The sequence below is a fragment of the Colius striatus genome, chromosome 15 (genome assembly GCF_028858725.1).
Source record: "Colius striatus isolate bColStr4 chromosome 15, bColStr4.1.hap1, whole genome shotgun sequence".
NCBI classification, from domain to species: domain Eukaryota; kingdom Metazoa; phylum Chordata; class Aves; order Coliiformes; family Coliidae; genus Colius; species Colius striatus.
This window is the reverse complement of record NC_084773.1, coordinates 12,239,232-12,260,093: the sequence shown is the minus strand read 5'-3', so window position 1 is coordinate 12,260,093 and position 20,862 is coordinate 12,239,232. Positions and strand designations below refer to the sequence as shown.

The window sequence follows — 20,862 nt, the reverse complement described above, 5'->3', positions numbered from 1 at the left end:
CCATTTAAAAGGAGTCCAAACTGGGTATGCATCTCCCATGGGCATCTGCCCTTTGCCAGTGCTAGGTAAACGTTGCACTGAACAGATGCTTTCCTGGGGTGACACTCTATCTTATGGGCCTTTTTAAAATAGAAAGGAAAAACAGAAAAAAAACCACACAACAAATAAAGGGCTAAGCCAGAAAATGGTGGCATTTGAGTAGTTACTCTGTAAATAATCTGTGTGTGCCATGACACAAGGCACTGGGTTGCCTTTATGGTTGACTCATGGAGGGGGGAAGCTCTCTGCCAGAGATAATGAATGAGGAAAGTGATTTTCAGTGTCCTCCTCCTCCTCTCACTTCCCCTGGCTGCCCCTTTGCCCATTCATTTTTAGACTGAAGGTTTTTAGGCCTGTGGGGCTCTCCTGTTGATGGAGTGGAGGGCTGGTAGTGTCCCACAAGGGTCTGCTGAGTGGTGTCAAGGAATAGGGTCTGAAGAGGGGCCTATGAAATCAAATGCCATCATGTGCCCATGAAGCTGGAGAGATCATGAGCCTCTGGGCTGTCAGAAAAGGAGCCAGTTCCCTGGTTTGGTGCTTTTAGGATATTTTTATCTGTTTTGTTTGCATTTTCAGGGAGACTTGCATTCCCTTTCCTATTTTTTTTTTCTTTCCCCCTTCTTCTCCCCTTTTTCCCCCCTCTCCCTCAAAATGAGTTACATTGGGTAAAAAATCATTCCTATCAGCACACCTCATTTATTCTCTGGACAAGTGCTCATAACACTTGCCAGCCTGATTACAAGAGCCATTCCTCCTCAGGGAGGTGAGCAAAGCCAGGTGAGGCTCAAGGAAATCTAATGCAAGAGGGAAAAAACCCCACAGTATTTCCTCCAAAAATAAGCTGCTGAGAGAAAGATCTTTTAGAAAACACTTGCCATTCCCCCAGCTTTGAGTGGTGGAGTAACCAGCACTGGGGCATCTGACTACCTGGAGCACTCTGTTTCTCTTGTATCCATCATGATACTGATGAGTACCCCTCACGCAGTGTGAGCAGGTTTTGTACAGCCTTTTGTGTCCTCCTGTGTTAGCCAGGTGGAGAAAGTGATGGGATTTGCTGTATTTGAGCAAATTTTGGTAGGCTTTCCTCTTTCTGTTTTGGTGGAGGCTGTTAGAGGGTTGATTAGACCTGTACTGAGTCACCTGCTGGCTGATGAATTTCCAACTGAGCATTTTGAAATGGCTGAAATTTGCATTCAGAAGGGAGAATGCAGGCAGGATTTGAGGGCAGTTGTTAACTGATTCAGTCCAGAGCTTCTAAGACTGAATTTTAAAAGAGTCCTATCCAATTCATTTATCCTACTCATTTAGTCAATGCCACCTAAATAGAGCAGAGATCTTCAATAAGGTGGAGGGCTCATAAGGGTTTGTTTGGTTACTAGAACTATTATTTCTGAAGATGGATGAAGGTAGTTTTTTTGCTTTCTCCTGAGCAATATCAGGAGACATAACATTATTCCCCCAACAAAGGGGAGTGGGTCTGACTATCCACTAAACAAGCATGTATTTTTGGACAAGTGACGTGACAGCTGTGCCTCAGTCTCCCAGTCTGTAAAATGGTACAGTGGGAAGCACAATTTATTGTTTGCAAAACTCTTTCAAACCGTGACATGAAAATCTGCACAGCCATGCAAGACGTGTGTGGTTTTTCTGTTCCTTGGTAAGAAAACTCTAGAGACATGCTGGAAGCTGCTGTGTCCATATTGAACTCGATGTCACTGGCCTCAGTGATGCCCACTCTGCAGTGGTGTGTTTTTTGGCCCACAGTACATACTGACCAGCATTTGAGTTGAATATCTTGGGGATGCTGAGCCTCTACAATAACCGCTTTGACTCTCTAGGCTTGTGGGAAAGGATCTTGCTTTAAGTAAGATTTAAAGGTTTACCTTTAAGTAAGGTGAGATTTTGAAATGCAGGAGAGCTGCAGGTGTCTTTTCTACAGATGCTGTGTGAGGTTGCAGTCATGCCTGATGGTGCAGAAACACCTCGTGCTGCTCAAGCAACAATACCAATTGACTCCGTGCACTGAGGTTATTGGTGTGGCCTGCCCTGGCCTCTCTGTTTCTTTTTAAATTAGCTTGGGTGTAATAGCCCCATAGTAATCATGCCTCACAAATATTGCTAAATTGCAGACTCCTGACCTTTGATTTGAGCCAAATCTTTCCCTAGAATAATTAATAGAGGCTTGGCTGGTATTTCCTCAACAAATGCCTCCATAAAATAGATTTGGAACAATTCTCATCAGTGCCAGTGAGAATTAAAAAGAGATGGCAGAGTGGCCCATGCTGTGTGCAGTGTGAGGAGGCACCATGGGCTGTAGGCAGGACTGTGATTTTCTACATATTGATAACATCAGTGCTGACATGGGAGTAAGTACCCAAAGTGGTTTCTTGTCACCATCATGCAGAGACATCTCTAGGAAACACTTGGCAGTGCTGAGAAGTTTGGATGCTGGTTAAAGCTGAGAGGAGCAAGTATTTTCCTTGCAAAGAAAGATCTACCACTCCAGCAAGCTTTTTTCCATGATTTCCCCCCCTACCCCCATCTCCTTCCCTTCAGCTGGAAGAATATAACTCTTCAGAGGGACATACATGGATTGCAAAACCAACATATAGCTGGTGTTAGCTCTTGGAAGTCATCTTCAGTCTCTTGGTGCTTCCTTGGCTAATAAGTGCTTAAGTGCACCTTCCACCAGCTTTAGAAGGGTGCTGTGTGTATCTTTTGATTGAACTGGAACTGGGCTTTTTGCCAGGGCCTGCAAATCTCCCTAGATCTTTTCAATAGAGAATAAACAGTATTTTATTTGAAGCCTGCATAACCTTTACCATGGCTCATTCTGTCCTCTTCAGGAAAAAGGACATTGTGAGTAGACCAGATCCTGAACACCCCCTGGCTGATCCCCAGAGGAAATTTCAAAGAGAAATTTCTGTCTCCAGAGACTTAGCATCTTCAACAAATCTTAGAAAAGACCTTCCTGTGGTTTAAGCTTCTGAGATCTGCATTAATGCTCCAGTTTATCAGAGAGTAAGAATGAGCCATGCATCAAATCTTGGAGCCAAGTAGCATCAGCATTTTTAGTGGAGCACAACTTTGGAAGAGAAAAGCTTTACTATGAATAATTAAAGGCTGAGGAGGCATCAGTCTCTCACAGGGCTCTGCTGGCCTTTCCTTTGAAGTGGATGGCTGGATTTCCACAAAGTGCTTTTGTGAGGGGATCAAACTGCACATGGGGTGCTGGTTGTGGCAAGTCTGGTAGTGGTAGCATGTTCATGAATGCAGCCTCTTTATGATGGCTTTGGGTAATCTGGAAGCAAAAGTATGTAATAGAGGTGGAGGGAATTTCTGTTTAATCAGCCAAAGATGCATGTTTTCTTTTTCCTTCCCTTTCCTCAAGGGAGCGGAATAGGTATGGTGCAGGCTTATGCTAACAGGTGTAAGTTTGTAGGAGTTTCATAGTCTCACTTACAGCATCTATTAAACTCATTGAATAAATACATCTTTTAAACATGAGTTATCCCTACATTGTCTGATGGGTGAGAAGAAGCTTTTGTAAGCAAGTGGGTAGGTAACACTGTGTCTCTGCTCCCACCGTTGCACTGGAGGAGCTGAAAAGAGCAGTTGAGGTGATATTTTGAAGTTGATGCTGAAGCACACAGGAGTTGACTGATGTGTACTGATCATCAGCACAAAAAACTTCTGAGTAAAGAAGGTGGGATCCTATTTCTGTGTGACTTGTATTTTCTCTGGGAAGAAGTCTATAACTTCTGATCCTCCCTTTTTTGTGCTTTTAATGCTGCTGCTGCTGCACAGCCTTTGAGCAATGTCTTCCTTGATCTTGGTATTTAATACCAAGAAAAGAGGCAATATTTTGGTTTTATTTTTCCATGAGTGAATTGTAATATCTCTTCACTCTATTATCATACATATTTTACTTCTTGAGTTTGCTGCTTTGTTAAGTTACCACATGATACAGGCTATAGGATGTCCAAACTAAAGGTTTGCTGGTACACATGGCAAGTCAGCACTGTTGGCCAACCCCCTACATTTAGAAAGCGAAAAGGCTGTATGAGAAGTGCCTTCAGATTCTCTTTTGTTTTGCAGATACTGTAGCAAATGCTTCAGGTCCTTTACTAGTTGAAATAGCAAAGACGCCGGGGTCTACGCTGGGAATCACACTGACAACAACTGTGCACCGGAACAAGCAGGTCATTGTCATCGACAAGATCAAGCCAGCCAGTGTAGTGGATAGGTGGGTACAGACCTCAACAGGCTGCTCTTAGCTCTGCTTTTCCTTTCTCTGCTGCTTTTTTTGTCCCCTTGTCGGCTCTATACCATTCTTCCCTGCCTTGCCTTGAAATGGCCATGTCCACATGTTCTTAGCACTAGGTGTGCTAAAAATATCTGACCTAACACCAGTGGACACTCCTCACCGGGAATGAATGTAACTCAGTGCATGTGAAACCTGAGCTCTGTTTTAAAAATTCCAATCTGACTGCCCTGGAGCTGTGGAATGGTAAATACCTATTCTGGAAACGTCTGGCTAGAACCTTTTCTTCATGAGCAGGTCAGCTAGTCACCGTTTATGTGGGGATACCAGCTCCTGAGTGAGCTCTCAGCTATCCAAACTAGCTGTGAATGGGCACTAGTAAATACTTGAAAGATCCTTCCCAAGCCACCAGCAGTACTGACTCAAGCATGAGCCATCTTAGTTGGTATTTTGGGCAATGCTCATACCTACGGTTCAAATTAAGAAGTAAAAGTGAGTTATGAAGAAAACATTCACTTGACTTCATGCAATAATTCACAATGGCATTTTGTATTGTCTTCTCCCAGCTGCAAGGACATGGATTTTGGCATATGTGTGATTACCTCTCTTGCTGTTTCCTTTGCAGATGTGGTGCATTGCATGTTGGTGACCATATTCTGTCCATTGATGGCACGAGCACAGAGCACTGCTCCTTACTAGAAGCAACTCAGCTTTTAGCTGCCACTTCAGAAAATGTCAAGCTAGAGATATTACCTGTTCACCAAAGCAGGCTGCCTTTGAAGCCTCCAGAAACAGGTGTGTCTTCCATGGAAACACTGTTGCTCTCAAAATTCACTTGAGATCCCTAAAAGGGTTCTTGCTGCTTTTAAACGCTGGCAAGAGACATCTGTGGTGGGAAAAAGGTTTTGATGAAATGCATGTGATTAGATGACGTTGTTCAAGAATGTGAATAGGAAAGAAGGTAACATCTGTGCTTGAATGGGGAAATGGGAGCTGGGAATCCCAGGGTTTTGCATGCTGAGTGCTGTGCAAGCCGCTTCCTTAGTACCTTGGATAAGAGCCTTTAATGGAGAGGGAGGAAAACAACCTTGGTGCTGGTAAATACATTTCCAAGCTCAGTTCTCCTTTGCTGATGCCTGGTGAGACTTTGTAAAGGACGTGTCAGTAGATAGGAAAGATCCTACTGGACTTCTTTAGGAAACAAAGCTGTAATGCAAGTTTATCTTCCAGACCAACCTGTGAAGACAGCTGTGTCTGAGCAGCCAGAGGTAGAGTGAATGTGTGTGAGTGCTGCTGCTTTCCACTCCCCACCAAAGAAATACTGAAGAGAAAAAAATCTAGCTGCAGCAAAAAGAAAACAAAAATGCTTGTTAAACATTGTTAGTAATTCGTGCTGGTGAGCATCCTTGTTGCCCACCTTTAGTTTCTTCTTCTGTGTGAGAGGCTGACTCAGGCTCTTATATAAACTTCACTGTGAACACAGCCTCAGTACATTTGTTGCCTCGGTACTTACAGATCTGTTGCAGCTCTTACCTGAAGTTTTGTTACAGTTCATACTGGTGGTCTCGTAATTCAGGTATTTCCAGTGTGACTGTTCAGTACCAACCCCTTTTGCAACCATTTTCAACTGCTTGTCTCTCAATGAAATGCATTTTGCTAATATAGGTGTACAGTAGCCTTGGGCACAGCTCTCCTTTCCATTCTCTTCTAGGGCAGTTTAGGAAACAGTGGAAAATATCTATGTTGTCTTCTTTAACATGATGCAGTGAAACATAAAATCTAATAACATCTCTGTGTCTAGAAATAAATCTCTTAAATGCCTAGTCCAATTTGTGCAGAATTAAAGCAGTTTAACAGAGGGAATGGATGACTTGACCTTTGTGCCCAAGGAAAAATGGAAAGCCATAATCCTTTTTCAATGGCTGTTAACATGAACTGTTCTCCCCTTTCCATTAGTGCCCTCATCTTAATCTTCTTTCAGAATATATGCATTCAGCAGCAGCTCAGGAGAAGGAGGATCCATGGAAGGAAAGCTCTGCGTGTTTAGGACCTTTTTACCCAACCCCCTGTACGTCAAATCAGTTTGCTGTGGCAGAAACACAGAACACTAACTTGGAAGAATAATTGCAACATGAGTATGAAAAATAAGGGATATAACACTTTTGATTAAACTCTTCAACACTTGATGGATAGTAGGGAAAGGTGCTGTTCATCCACATCACTATTAGGAGGCAGATGTGTTTTTTTAGACACCAGTGCTTGGATTTGAACCATCACTGGTGCTGGTGAGGGTGTTGAGAAGATGAAAGAGAGCATTTGGGGCCAGAAGAGCAGCTCACAAAGCAGTGCATTGTGTAACCAGCCATGGCACATGGTGAGAAGCTGAGGAACCACACCAAAGCTGACAAACCACGTTTGGATGTGGGAGAGATGCTGTCTTCTGCAGACACTGAATGCCAGCTCCAGAGGCTGCATTTTCTGAGGTGGTTGAAACAAGCAGGGGCAGTAAGGAAAAATGGGCCATGTAAAAGCAAACTGTCATGGCTGGCAAGGGAGTGAAGTGCAGGGAAAGCAGCTGAGGAGAAGAGACCATGCAGATGCAGCCCTGTCAGCACTTGCAGTACTGAGTCCAGTGTGTGCCTACATCATTAAAAAGTGGCTTCTCGTACAACCAAAATTCAGTTATTGAGGAGATGAAGAGGGATCTGAAGCTGCAGCAGCCATGCAAAAATGCTAATGCACAGGATTTGTCAAACTGAGTTTGCTTTCTCTGTGGTTCTGGGGGCATTTGGAGAGTTTGTAGGAAGAATTATTCCATGCTTACAAGATCAACGGGAGCGGATGGTGCCCAGGAGCAGTGCTGGGATGGATGGGTTTCCTCAGGCAGGGATAATGTGCCAAGGCCTGGGGAAGACTTTTGAAGGTTTTTATCACAGAATTGTCCAAAATCTCTTTTCTTCCCTAATGCACTGACAGATGAGTTTCAAAGGCACTTTTTTTTTCCCGTTGTCAGATATGAGCTAAGAATTTACAGACAAATGAGAGAGTTCTAATTACTATAAATGGATTAAATGATTTCGTATATATGCCCATAAGCTCTGTCTCTCATGTTCAAAGTGTTTAATTTTATTAAGAACTGTGCTGTTTGTCTAGATAGAGCTACATTTATTAATTTGATTTTTGTTTTTAAAAGCTGTCTGGCTCGGAATTTACTTTTAAATCCACAAAATAGAAACCCAAGAGCTGCAAGTGTATTTTTTCAGAGCTCGATAGACAAAGTGCTAAACTCACTAAATGTCTGACAAAGACTAAATATAATCACTATATTGGTTGCAAAACCTGACCTAAATGATCTGATGCCTGTGGTGGAAGCACATAAAATGGATTTCTACTATTTAAAGGCACTAGGAGTTGACCTTTAGATGAGATCTTTGAGTGAACCCACTAAATGAACTGAGTACCTGTCCCAGGTTTGCATGCTCAGAAAGCTCTGGTAGTACCAGCACTGGCAGCATTTCTGCCAACTTGGGGGACATGGAGATTGGAGGGGTGTCATCCTGGGAAGGTGGTTGCCAGTCAGTGCAAGTGGTAGCGAGGTTCACAGCTCTGAGATAACTCATGGCTGCAGTGCTATTGTGCTGTGGGATGCTGTTTGTGCTTAGCTGAATAAAACAGATGTTTGCAATCTCGCTCATTAGCCAGCAACTCCTCTCAGAAGAAAATAGATCCAGACAGCATGGTGCAGATATCTGGGAGAGAAAACCCAGTGCTGTTGAACAAGGAGAACCAAACTAAACCTGTGCTGCTCAGGGGCAAAAGGATGACCAGTGAGAACAAACAAGGGACCTATGCCTGAGGGGATGTTTGAGGCACTTGTGGCATTGTGTCATTGCAAAGCCACAGTTCCTGGGACAAGGGATTTCTGGATGATGGATGTCATGTTGTGACAGGTTTCTGCCAGCATGTGCTGGGCTGCAGTTAGGGTTGAAGCTAAAGTAGTTGTGTGCCTTTGAACAGAATCTACCATGTTGGTGCCATGTTTTAATTTACTGTTTGCCACAGTGCTGGCATGTTTTCCTGTGTTGGTGGCCCTCAGTAATAGCCTTTAAGCAGCAGAGTATAAAATCCCTTTTGTTCTGGTGAGCTGGAGGTGACCCTCTGCTACTCCATGCACTCCTATGTGCATTCCCAGACAAGAGCATCCACGAAACAACTGAATGCTGAAGCCAATCAAAGTGCTCCAAGCAGTCCTTGGCATGTGTGGAAGGTGCTGAGCCTTGTCCCCAGGAGGGCAGCTCCAGTACCAAGGTAGGAAAAACACAAGGAAGTTTCCCCAGTGCTCTTTGATAATGCTGATGGCCTCTGTGGGAAACCTGTGGCTGGAGGGAGATTCTGCACATTGCATAACAGACTGCAAATGGTGATGACATCTGTGTGCTGCCAGCACGGCTTAGTCAGGCTGTTGTCTCAGGCTGCAGAGTTTTTAATGGGGAAGGGGTGGATTTCTGCCACTTTGCATCAAGTGTCATGAGGTTATGTGGGGATGTGTTTTTGCTAGGTTGACACACTAGTTGGGTCCTGATTTGTTCAAAGCTAATATAAGGCTCTTGTCTACAATGTCCTGGCTTATGCTTATTATTTTTCTTTCTCTCACTTTTCTTCCCGCCCTGTGATGATTTCTGATCCACTGGGTGCCATCAGTCAAGGTGCAGAAGAGTGACCACCACCACTGCTGGGACCCCTGTGTCAACTACTGTCACACCCACCACCCTGGACACTGCAAGACACCCACTTGGAACCAGACACCTGGACAAGACTACTGCAAATGTAACCTCAGAGCATGGCATTGCCCCATCCCTGCGCATTCTCATTCATGTTGTGCTCCTTCATGTCCTTAATATCCAACTCTGTAGCCTGGCTTGTCACTCATTTCCTCCTTGATCAGCTGGATCTATTTCCACAGGTCCAGTGCTGAGGTAACAAAATCAGTATCTGCAGCCTAGCACACATAGATATGGTAACTGCAACAAGAGCAGTGTGCTGGGCAGAGCCATGCTCCTGTCCTCTAACACCACACCTCAGTCCATGGTTTCATAGGGCAAAATGAGCTGCTGTGGGACAAGGAGGGCATCTCTGGTGACAATTAGGGATGTGATATGACAATGCATCCAGCTCAGGTGTGGTGTCACGTAGCATGTTAGCAGCAGGATTATGGTTGCTTCAAAATCTGTAAAGTCACCTGCAGGAAGCAGACTTTGTGCAACCCCATGTTTCTTGTCTTGTGACAGTAAGATAGGCAGAAGGAAACATTGCACTGTGTCCAAACTGTGGGCAGACCAGCTGGCCAGCAGCTCAAGTTTAAGCTGTGATTTCTCTTCATATGCATTTAAGGTTCATTAATGCCATTGTGCTAATCTGCTGTTGCCTGCCCTGCCTCCGTGATGCACTTCTCACCTGGAGGCCTGGGTGCTGCAGTGAGAGGCAGGCTAGTCACTGCACACCAGAAAGCAATGTCCTTCTGGAGCTGCAAGTCCAGGACAAAGTTCTCACCTTGTCTTGAGCCTTGGAGCTGGGAAGAAGGAGCCAGTCTGAACCCATTAGGTGTTTGATGAACACCTGTTAGTGACCCACTGCTGCACTTCCCTGTGCACATCCTTAACATGCTCTCTATTTCCCCAGCTTTGGTGGCTGCCAACTTCTCGTCTCCCACCATGAACGCACAGGGCTTCCCCTGCCAGAACTCCAACACGCTACCTCGCAGCTCCCACCCCATGAGCCCCCGCACCACCATGCTGAGGAGGAGGCAGAAGAAGAAGGAGCACAAGAGCTCATGTAAGAGTGGCAGTGGATTGGGGCTGGGTTGGACAGGGCTTACTGTGAACTGTTAGCTGGGTTAAGATCCATCACCTCAGCACCCCGGGCTTTCCTCATCCCCAGTCACCACCCTCACCACTGACAGATCAAGGTCTGTGACCAGATCTGCTATGTTGACCATGGCTTCCCTGACCTTCTGCTTTCTCTCCTCAGTGTCACTGGCCTCCAGCACAGTGGGTCCTGGCGGGCAGATAGTCCACACGGAGATGACGGAGGTGGTGCTCAGGGGAGATCCTTTGAATGGCTTCGGACTTCAGCTCCAAGGAGGCATCTTTGCTACTGAAACCTTGTCTTCCCCACCTCTCATCCGTTTTATTGAACCTGACAGCTCAGCAGAGAGGTTAGAGACCTTGCCCTTGGATGCTGATGGTGCTGCTGCTGAACATTTCATGGTTTGGTTTGTTTTTCTCTCCTCAGAGGCTCATTTAGATATTTACTATCATCCTTGTAATATCTCCCATCCTTCACTGGGCATGGTTTACTGTCACTGCCATTTCTGCACACGTCGGCTGACCACGGCCTCCCTCGCATCCCAGGTGAACGTCTTGGCACCAGGCTGCGGCTGTTCTGGGAGGAGGAGGAGGAAGGGAGTGTGTGTCTGTGTGAGAGTGCCATTCCCATTCCTGTTTATTTTTTTGGGTGTTTTTTTCTCTGTGAAAGAGAACCCTTTTATCTGGGTGCAGAAATGAGAAAGTTCTAAACAAGTGGGTGCAGCAAAGTGTTTTCTTCCTGATTTCACTTGTAGCAAAGCCTACCTATATAAATTGGCATTAAAGTCAAGGTTTTGAACTGCAGAGTTGGGCTTTGGTTGAGGAGCAGGTAGGTGCTGCATTTAAGCCTTCTTGCTTTTGGTTTTATAGTGCTGGGAAAAGAGAACAGAGAAGCAGCATTAACTGCTGCATGTCACCCTCTGGGAAAACTGGAAACAATGACTCTAGCAGCCAAGCCTTAGCTCAGGAGCTCTGACTGCTCTGGCTAAACTCTTCCTGATGCTCTGGCTGGGTGGATTTAAAGTCTACTTAAGTGCCTGTATGTGACAATGTAACATCTAGCAAGGCTTTTCTTACTAAACAGACCAGGTTCTAGCATGGCTTGAGCTCTTGTGGGGTGGAAAGGGGAGCTTGTTTTGTTGGGCAGATGAAATAGCGAGAAGCAAGCTGGCACTTATGCCCCTGTGCTGGTTTCTCTTCCAGTTTGTGGTTTCCACTGGTCCTGCCTAGGAGTGCCGAAGGTGCAGTGACATGGCAGTGCTCAGGGCCTGCTGCAGACCTTTCCTTGGAAGGAGAAATCTCTGAGGGCTCCATCAGCCATATGCTGATGGCTTGGTGTCCCCAAGCCAGCCTGGTAAAACCATCCACGGGGGAATCATATGTCAGAAAAGCATCTGCAAAAGGAAATGCAAACCCTTGCTGTGCAGACTGGTCTGTGTGGTGATGCTGATGCAGAGGCAAAGTGGAACTCCTTGTGTCTGTGAGAAGACAGAGGCAAGGGGCTGGTGCACGAAAAAGAGGGATATCCTGAGGGATGCAGGTTAAGAGAGATTTCAAAAGCCTTTAATGCCTTTTTGTTGCCATGTTTCCAAACATGGTTTAGAAATTAAGGTGGTGGTGTCTGGAGTTCTTTAATCCTCTACTACCAGGATGAACTTGGCTCACATTGCAAAGCATCAAACTCCTTTTATTAATCAGGCAGCAACAAAGCCTACTGTCCCAGGGGCTGAGGGAGATGTGCTGAAATCCGCCCGGCTTTGCTTTATCCTTTTGACAAGCCTGGAGTGAAAGCAAAGACTTGCAGTGCAGTATTGCTTGGCTCTAATGTATCACACACGCTGCTCTCCCTCTCAGCTGCCCACCCAGTAGGATTGCTGCTCTCCTAGCTACTCTCTGGTGACAGGGAGCAATCCTCCTTGCATTTGCCGTCTGGATTTGATTTGGGGATTAAATCTCTGCTGTGTATTTCTTCCTTTCCTAGACTGTGCTGCTCTTTCTAGCTGGCAGGAAAACACTGCCTTCCCCCCCTATCTTGAGGTGATAAGTGCAGTGAGGTGAAAGAGGCAGTTTTATGTTTTCATTTCACTTTTTGTTTCTTACTGTCCCACAGATGTTGTTTACTCCATACCTTATTCCCTGCCTTTGAGAGGTTCTGCTGTAACTGCAGCCTGAGACATTGGTGACATTTTCTGTTCTCTTTCTTCTGCTGCAGTTTTGCTCTTTGCAGCAGGGATGTGGAGAGCAGGCTTAGCAGCCTGGGTCAGTCCTGCATGTTCACACGCTCCTGTGCAAGACCTGTGAATCTGAATGTGCTCTTGTAAAAGCACACGATTCACAATTACTTTGTCATCTGGCTTGCTGTGGATGAGCTGCCTCTTGGGTGTCTAGCAGTTTGAGTACTACCAGAGAGGAGGATGGCATCACCTTCTTCCATGGAGGTTGGGCTGCCTCACTTCTTATCTGCTTTGTGCTAGCATGTGGCAAGTGGTTTGAAGAAAAAGCATACACCTGCCTGACCTGTAATTTGTTTTACAGCCAATATCTTGTAATAGACTTCCCTCTCAACCTGTTGTTTTGTTTCCTGGGTGCAAGACAAAGCCTTAGGGCTCCAAATGACACTGCGATTCACCCTCTGTTATCAGCAGGGGGGTTGAGATAGGAAGATGCTTAATGTCCCTTCTTGCCTTCCTCAAAAGGTTCAGCTTTTGTGTCCTTCTTCCCCCAGCTGTCATTGACAGCAGTGGGAGAGTATTTGGCTTCTCCATCCTGGTATTCAAAATCAATGCTCCCTGCTGAGTTACATGTTTCCTAGCTCTGCTCAGACACTGTTGTTTGATCAATTGTGTTTCTGGCTTTTGAATATGAATAGTTTGCAAAAGGAAAGTTTAGCAGCTGGGTGAAGCTGTCAGCAAAGCCTTGATCTCTGGGGTGGCTGACATAGCTGCCCTAGAGGTTTATGTAGGATCCCAGAGTAGGATCTTGCAGGAGAGGTCTGCAGGAGCCTTGGCTCCCCAGGCCCTGCTCACAGCACAAGGGCACATGCCACTTGGAAACTGCTGTCTCTAGAGTTATTCTGAAAGGTTAAGAAGGCATGTTTGGTCTCTTTGCACTCGAGGTAGCCAGAAGGTTGTAGCTTCACTCCACAAACTTTTATAAACCTGCAATACCAGAGCTTAAACAATTGTGATTGACTGAGGATAACAGTAAAAGAAGTAAAATACTTCTGCCCTAACAGAGCAATAGACTGTAAAACACCCAGGCAAATCTACCTTGTGTGAAGAAACATGAGAAATGGTTGTTTCGTGAGAAGGCAGCTCTGATGGGCAGGGTGGCAAATGTCTGACTTGATGCTATGTAGAAATATCCTGTGATTTTCCAGCCCTCGTGACCAAAAAAGTGGTACCAGTGTGGATTGTGTCCTTATGTGACCTTGAAATGACAGTGATGTCTGTATGATGCGGATGTTAATCCCTCCTTTCCAAAAGGTGCATTGTGGCCATAGCAAGAGGGTTATCGGTGCTGGAGGAGGCATCTCCTTGTCATCTTCATATTTATAAGGTGATATTTCCAAGTGCATCTGTGTGGCTGCATAGACACAGGTCCAGTAAAGGACTGTAATTAAACTTGATGTAATTTGTTTGCAAGGATGGATTCATTTATAGATGTCTGTCCTAATCCAGGTCTCCTTGAACAAACAAATCTTGAATTTACATCTCATAAAATAGACAGAATTTTTCCATGGATGGCATGAACTCAAGCAGGAGCATAAACATGCTCCAAGTTTAATACCTTCCTACTGGTAAAATAATCTCCCTAGGCTCTCTCCAAACTTGCTCGTTTCTCAGCTTTGTATGAGCCACTAGCAAAAAACATTCTGCTTGAGCATTTTTCTTAAATTTGGCTGTGTGCATTTTTTTCTTGATAACCTGGAGTTTCATATACCTCCTCTTGATTGGAGGTGAATAATACAGTCAGTGTCCTTTGCCTTTGATGTTATCTTCGTGTGCCTGGAAGATGTGGTACCACATTTTCTTACAGTTGAGTTGGATGTGAGTGATGAAGAGTATGGCTGAAAGGATTAGTCAAAAACAAGCTGTCTTCCATGAAATATCAGTGGAAGCTGACATTTAGAAAAGAGAATGAGAAGGATGTGCTTGATCATTAGACAGAAAGGGAATAAAGAGTCTCTGGACAGGCTCAAAACAGGATAGCTGATGACTTCTGGGAAATCAGTGAGGTAAAATAACTCCAAATGTTGAGGTGAACCTTAAACTTGTTCTAATAACCCTCCAGCTGTTTTGGAGACTACTCTGTAGCTTATGTTAATGATGTATGAAGAACAGTTTGCCTGGCTCTGCTCAAGTTTACAGCCTTATAGACATGTGATCTGTGGAAAGTCTGAAATAATGTGGTTATAGCAAACAACTGATGAAGGGTGTGGAGGAGAAGGAGATGAGCAATTGCCCATGGCCAGTCACAGGGAACACTCCACTCTTGATTTTGGATAGCCCCAGGTCAGCTTGGATTAACTGTGGGAGATAACTTGAAGGATTCTCTTGCTGGTGTTGCAGTCTATTTGTAACAAAAAGGGGGAGGGGCGAAAGATGGAGAGTGAATGTAGTGGTTCATGTGTAACAAACCCTTGCTTATAATTATAGAAGATTCCCAAGAGACAAACCATGCTATAGCACTGCATCTCCAACATAGCCTTGCCATCATTGTTTTTCTTCCAAAGTAAAAAAACCTTGCTGACCTCTGTTCTTTGATAAAGTGGGTCTAAACCAAAGACCCCAGAGGGCCAGTTGTGGTTATATTCCAGGGCTATTGCACTGGAATAATGTTGGCCTTTCAAGGCAGTTAAACAATATCAATGTACATTTGGCTTCCAGAAATGCAATTACAAGGGATAAATGATTATCCAATTTGCTGGGACATTTCAGTGAGTTCATTGGATTGCAGCTTCAGTGTTAGCTGGGTATTAAGCAGAGGAATCTGTGCAATTTTCAGTGCCATTAGTTTGGGTTTCAGAGAGTGCAGGCACGTGGAAAGACCTGTATACCATTAGGCATGGTAGGAGGACACATGCCCTTGCATTTGTCACTTTCATCTCTCGTCCATAGTCTTGACTTTTAGGAAGGTGAACATTATTATTTAACTTTCTGTTTTTATGGAAGTCACAGGAAATGTGACCAAAAGTGGTTATTTAGAATTGCTGCCTTGTGATGTTTCTGAGGCTCTCTGCACTGGGATGGGCATTACAGAATGAGTTACCTTCTCTTTGAGGCCACTTCTGCAGGATTTGTCACTACTCTGAGTGTCTTGATTTGCCTGACAAAAGTAACTCATGGTTGGTTGTGGGGTTGTTTTTTTTTCTCCTTTCCTCTCTTTTCCTACCCCCTTGTTCCCTTTTCCCTCTTTTCCTAATGTGGACTGCAGATGTGGGCTGCTACAAGTAGGAGACAGGGTCCTTTCCATCAACGGCATTGCGACTGAGGATGGGACTATGGAGGAAGCTAATCAGCTTCTGCGTGACGCCGCGCTCACAAACAAAGTGGTGCTCGAGATTGAATTTGATGTTGCAGGTACGTTACCAAAGGAATTGTTGCTCCTTGCTACCAGCAAGACCCTGCCAGTGCTTCTGCTAACCTGTGGGAGGGAGTGTATTCACACAAATACATGAGATTTTTCTTTTTACATTGGCAGAGCTGCCTCAATGCTGAAATTCAGCATTTCACTTGATATTCAAAGCATGTATTTTTAATGATAATCCAGACTTTAACCTAAAGTCCACAGGGCCTCAGATAACCATATTTGAACCAATAAAGCTGAATTTTATGGGTTTGTTTTTCTCGGTTCCAAAGAAACCAACCAAGCAACTGAAAACTCTTTTTTTTCCTCATATTTTCTTATTTTGTCTGTTTTTGGTTTTATAGAGTCTGTCATACCCAGCAGTGGTACTTTCCATGTTAAATTGCCCAAGAAAAGAGGTGTAGAGCTTGGAATCACAATCAGCTGTAAGTATTGCTCAAATTTGCCCTAGCAGTTGCAAGAGCCACTGCTTTCCACCCAGGCACGTCAGAGGGGCCCAAGAGAGAGAGATAAGATTATGTGGAGTTTCCTGGTAGTGCTCAGGTGCTTGTGATTTATCCCAAACTGAATTAAATGTGTGGTTCCTGCCTCCATGAGTTGGTGAATGCAGAGAAATGCAGCTGCATAAAGGGATGGGTCAAAGGATGCATCTACCAGGATGGTCTGTGCTACAGACTAATATTATGTTATATTATTAGTAATATTATTTTGATTTCCTTGCTCATGGATGTATTATGTTCCTTTTAAGAAATAATTGCTTGAGTCTGAAGAGACCCTTGCAGAGAGAGGTGGAGGGAGGAGAGCAAGTGTGAAGTGAACCCACAACCTGAAGGGTAGAGGGGAAACTGCCAAGAGGATGATGAAGAGGGTGGCAGGCCTTCGAGGTGGAAGGGAAGTGCCTTCCTTAGAAGAAAGGCACTTTAGAGACAGGACAGTGATGGACAGGGTTTTCCAGGAGTCATTGCACTGACTAACCCCAGCCACAGTGGTGGTGATCCACATGGCAGGATTTGGTGAGTGTTGACAGAATGAGATGTAAACCCTTTTCTTTCTTTTCTCTCTTCTCTGCTCAATCTTGAATAATTATCTTTGTTTCTCTTCATGTAAAGATCTTTTCGCCTCTTTGGAGAAGACACTGTAAGGGGTTAATATAGACAGATCCATCCCAAATTTCTGGCTGAGTTGGGGTCTTGTTAGGCTTTGCATCAGTGATTTTTTCCTTAAAGACAAATGTGAGCAGGTCTTATGTCACTCATCCCTCTTTCACTGCTGGCTAAACTGAGTTGAATCATCTCAGATTTGCCATGCTCAGAGGCTGCCACCACCTCTCAGCTGAAACAAAGCAGGCTGTGAGGCTGCAGTAATGGGATCTTGCATCTAAGCCCTCAGGAGCGTGGCCCCAGCTGTGTCTGGGGAATGGAATCGCCGGGGACATTTTAAACCTAGGTTTCATTAAAATAGATAAGCCATTTCCAATTACCTCTTGACATTTCCAGCATTAGTTAGTGAGTTAATTGGAGATGTTCTGGTCTAAGCAGAGTGATTCCCAGGAGTGACTGGAACATCAACAGGATGACGGCTTTGGACCTTTTGTTCATTTTGTCTTCCCAGCTTCCCCTCTTTGTGCCACGAGGATAATCCTGAGAAATAGCAGCGCAATATTTAACATTTGGCTTGGTAGCAATTACTGTTTGAAGACATCAAAGTGCTTTCTGAAAGCAGTGGGGCACCCATGAAGGCATTTCAGTGGCAGTGGAGCAGGGCACAGTGCAGCATCCCAGCTGGAACCAGGTCCTCAACCTGCTGCCCTGCCCACTGCCTTGGCATTGCAATCTCAGGTAGCTGCCTGGGACAATGAATCTGGTAGCAAAAAACTCCTGGCTGAAGCAGAAACCCTGGCAAGGGTTTCACCCCATTTAACCTCAAAGCTTAGTTGGTATCTGGGGCTGGAGAGCAAAACAAATCTGGGAGTTGCTGGCAAGAATATTAGTTTTTATTTGTGGAGCCTGACTTAAATGGGATCTGCTTCAGATGTGCATTTGCACTTCAAACAGAGTTTTTATGGCAACATTTTTTTCACTTGAAATTTGTTTAAAGAAATGATTTCACATGCTCTTTGGAAATCACTGCTAAATAAAAAGAAACTGACCCCTGGGTTTTAAAGAGTTAGATACCCATTATCCAACTACAAAGCAGACTTTCAGCAATAGGATGAATGTGATCTTTTTGATTGTTGAACATGTTTGCAGGACATAATGCATACACATAAACTTAAGATACATTTCAGTCATTTGCTGAGTCAAAGCCAAAAATATATTTACAAAGGGAGCAAAAGACAGCCCTCCAGAAAATGTGGTGGCAAGGATGAAATGCTAGTTGAATCCTAATTCTGTTTTCATATACTGGTCTCTAGGAAGCAGCCTTATGGTAAGTGCCTCCTGCAGAGACATGATGTGCATGCAAGTGTGATGCAAGCAGCAAGAGAGTAGAGATAAAAATAACTCTTAGTTTTGCTCAGTTCCTCTCTGTTCTACTCATTTGATTGCTTGTATAGATCTAGAATCAGTTTTTCTAGCTTTCCTTCTGACAAGGAAAAGCATGTAACTACTGTTTTAAAGTAGGGAACTTGGTTTACTGGCCTCCCACACAGGATTCTTGTTCCCTACTCTGTAAAAATGGAGCAAGCTAAATAGATGACAAGCTGGAGGGGTCAGTAGAAGACCCCCTGCAGTGTTGTGGCCACAGAATTGGGTTTCTTCATAAGCTTTGTGGTCCAGCTACACTGTAGATGAAAGATGAGCTGCTTTCATTGAGTTTTACCTCTTGGCTTCGGCAGGCTCATCTGTACTTAATTCCTCTGTCTAGGAAGGTTTGCTGCTGACTTCTTACATGGGTAGAAAGTGTTACGACCTCATCAGAGGAGCACTACAGAAATAAAAGCAATCAAGTTCTTGCTGTGCTGTGGCTTTTAGAGCTAATTGGGAGATGGACTAAGTAAAGAGGGGGAGAGCAGGATTCTTGATGGATGCACTGGAAGAATTAATGTAATGGAGCTGTCTGCAGGAGTAACTATAAATCTGCTGAAAAGCCTCATAAAAGTGCTGAAAACCTAGGAGGTTTTTGTATGAGGGGGGCAGGTGCTGCAGGTTCTGGGTTGAATATAGAGAGGGTCTGTGCTTGCTCCTGGTGAAGGGCAGATATTTGCTGAGGGCATTTTAGAGATTCACAGAATCTCAAGGGTTGGAAGGGACCTTGAAAGACTGTCCAGTCCAACCCCCCCTGCCAGAGCAGGACCATCTAGGTCACACAGAAACTCATCCAGGTGGGTTTTGAATGTCCTCAGAGTAGGAGACTCAGCAACCCACCTATGCAGCCTCTTCCTGTGCTCCATCACCTTCACAGTGAAGAAATTCTTCCTTATGTTTCTTTGGAACCTCTTATATTCCAGCTTATACCCATGGCCCTTTGTCCTATCATTGGACACCACTGAGAACAGCCTGGTTCCATCCTCCTGACACCCACCCATTTTGTCTTTTCTGAGTCTCAGGCTTTTCCAGAAAGAGAAAGCTTGGACTGGAAGAGCCCCTGGTTGTGGTCTGTGTGCACAGACAGGTTTCTGCCCCACTCAAGCACAGCATGGCAAAGGGATGCAGCAAATCAAGACACATGATGCAAATACATGTATGGCATTATTTCCCCTTCCATTCCCCAAAAAAGAAATAGGAAATCCAAGGCTTAAATCTTTCACTGGCTGTGGTTTCTGCGTCCGTGGCACCTTGGTGCCCTCTAGCCTCATCTCAATCTCCTACATTTGCTAAATTAAAATTAGCAAAGCAAAACACTGAAGCTGTCTTGTGTGTGCTGCTTCCCTGCACTTCATCCAGGGGTGAAGGGACAAGAAACCAGCAACATTGTGCTCGTTTTCTCCAGACTCCAGTGCCTCAGTTTCTGCCCCAGGGAGAAGACTGCCTTTGTCTGTAGAAGAGCAAAGTGTGTCCTCCTCTGCTCTGTGTGGTTCAGAAAGCTGTGTGGGCTGTGAGGCTGCCACATTTGCCAGGATCTCTGTATTGTGGGGGGAGATGTAAAGACACACAAGAGGAGACTTTTGACAAAGGGATGGGAAGATTTGGTTCTTGTTAGCCTGAGCTACTCATCTCCATTAGCAGGACACGGACCATAAATGCTCTGATCTTGCTGGCTGTATCCAGTCCTAATGATACAGTTATGCCTTTGTAGGTTTTCTGTAAATCTCTTCCAAATTAAAATCTCCAACAGTGAGAAGATAATAGTTGTGTATTCTTGTATGTTCAATACCTGACCTCTTAAAATAAGGTATAGATTTGTTATTAGCCTCTGCAAAATGATTACACAAAAGATTGCTTTTCGTGCTTGTGGCGTTGGGCTTTTTTGTCTGTGTCAAATATCCTCTCCAAAGGCTAGTTGTGACATTGGCTGCAGGGTATGGGTGTGTTACTGTTGCTCTTTAAAGACATATTGAAGTTGCCATTAATTTTAGGTATGCTTTAATGCTTTATATAGAGTATTTATCAAATTACCTTGATATATCTTAACAAATCAGTTCCTGTGCCCTTGGTGTGAAGTGCTGCAGATAAGGAGTAGGTAGTATATCTGCTCACGAGTGATAAAAGCGGAATTTGAGTAGATAGATAACTTTGATTAAATCTCTTAAGCACTGTAATCACTGTCCTAGTGAGAAGATGCATCTGTGAGCCCAGCAAATCTACCTTTGCTGGTGCTGGATTAACCTGAGACCTGCCACAAGCGCAGCAGTGCATGGCTCCAAGCGGCAGTGTGCCTGGCAGCCTCCTCTCCTAAGCCCTTGCTAACATTGCAGCTTCAACTCAGATTTGCAACTGATTCACTCTGGTGCTTTTACTGATATTCTGTCCTGGTTTTGCTACCTGGAGATTTTTGAAAGGAAATAGATCTACAGCACGGTGAGCATCCTGTTGGAGGCACTGATGATTTATGCACCTGCTGCTAAAATTAATGAATGACAGGGGAAGAATTTGGGTGCTGAAGGTTTGATTTTCTATACAGCTTTTTGGAATTGATTCTGATTTGCTTTTATTACTCCTCTCATTT

General features: G+C 44.5%; 1 protein-coding gene across 1 annotated transcript in view; it reads left to right on the top strand.

The window, feature by feature from the left end:
- The window catches only part of GRIP2 (glutamate receptor interacting protein 2), a 260,946-nt gene that overhangs the window by 215,778 nt on the left and 24,306 nt on the right, over positions 1 to 20,862 (top strand). The window contains exons 8-14 of the mRNA XM_062008252.1: positions 4,138 to 4,285; positions 4,929 to 5,098; positions 9,005 to 9,130; positions 9,983 to 10,135; positions 10,331 to 10,517; positions 15,604 to 15,749; positions 16,101 to 16,181. Coding sequence (XP_061864236.1) covers positions 4,138 to 4,285; positions 4,929 to 5,098; positions 9,005 to 9,130; positions 9,983 to 10,135; positions 10,331 to 10,517; positions 15,604 to 15,749; positions 16,101 to 16,181 — 1,011 coding nt within the window. The remainder of the gene's footprint in view (positions 1 to 4,137; positions 4,286 to 4,928; positions 5,099 to 9,004; positions 9,131 to 9,982; positions 10,136 to 10,330; positions 10,518 to 15,603; positions 15,750 to 16,100; positions 16,182 to 20,862) is intronic.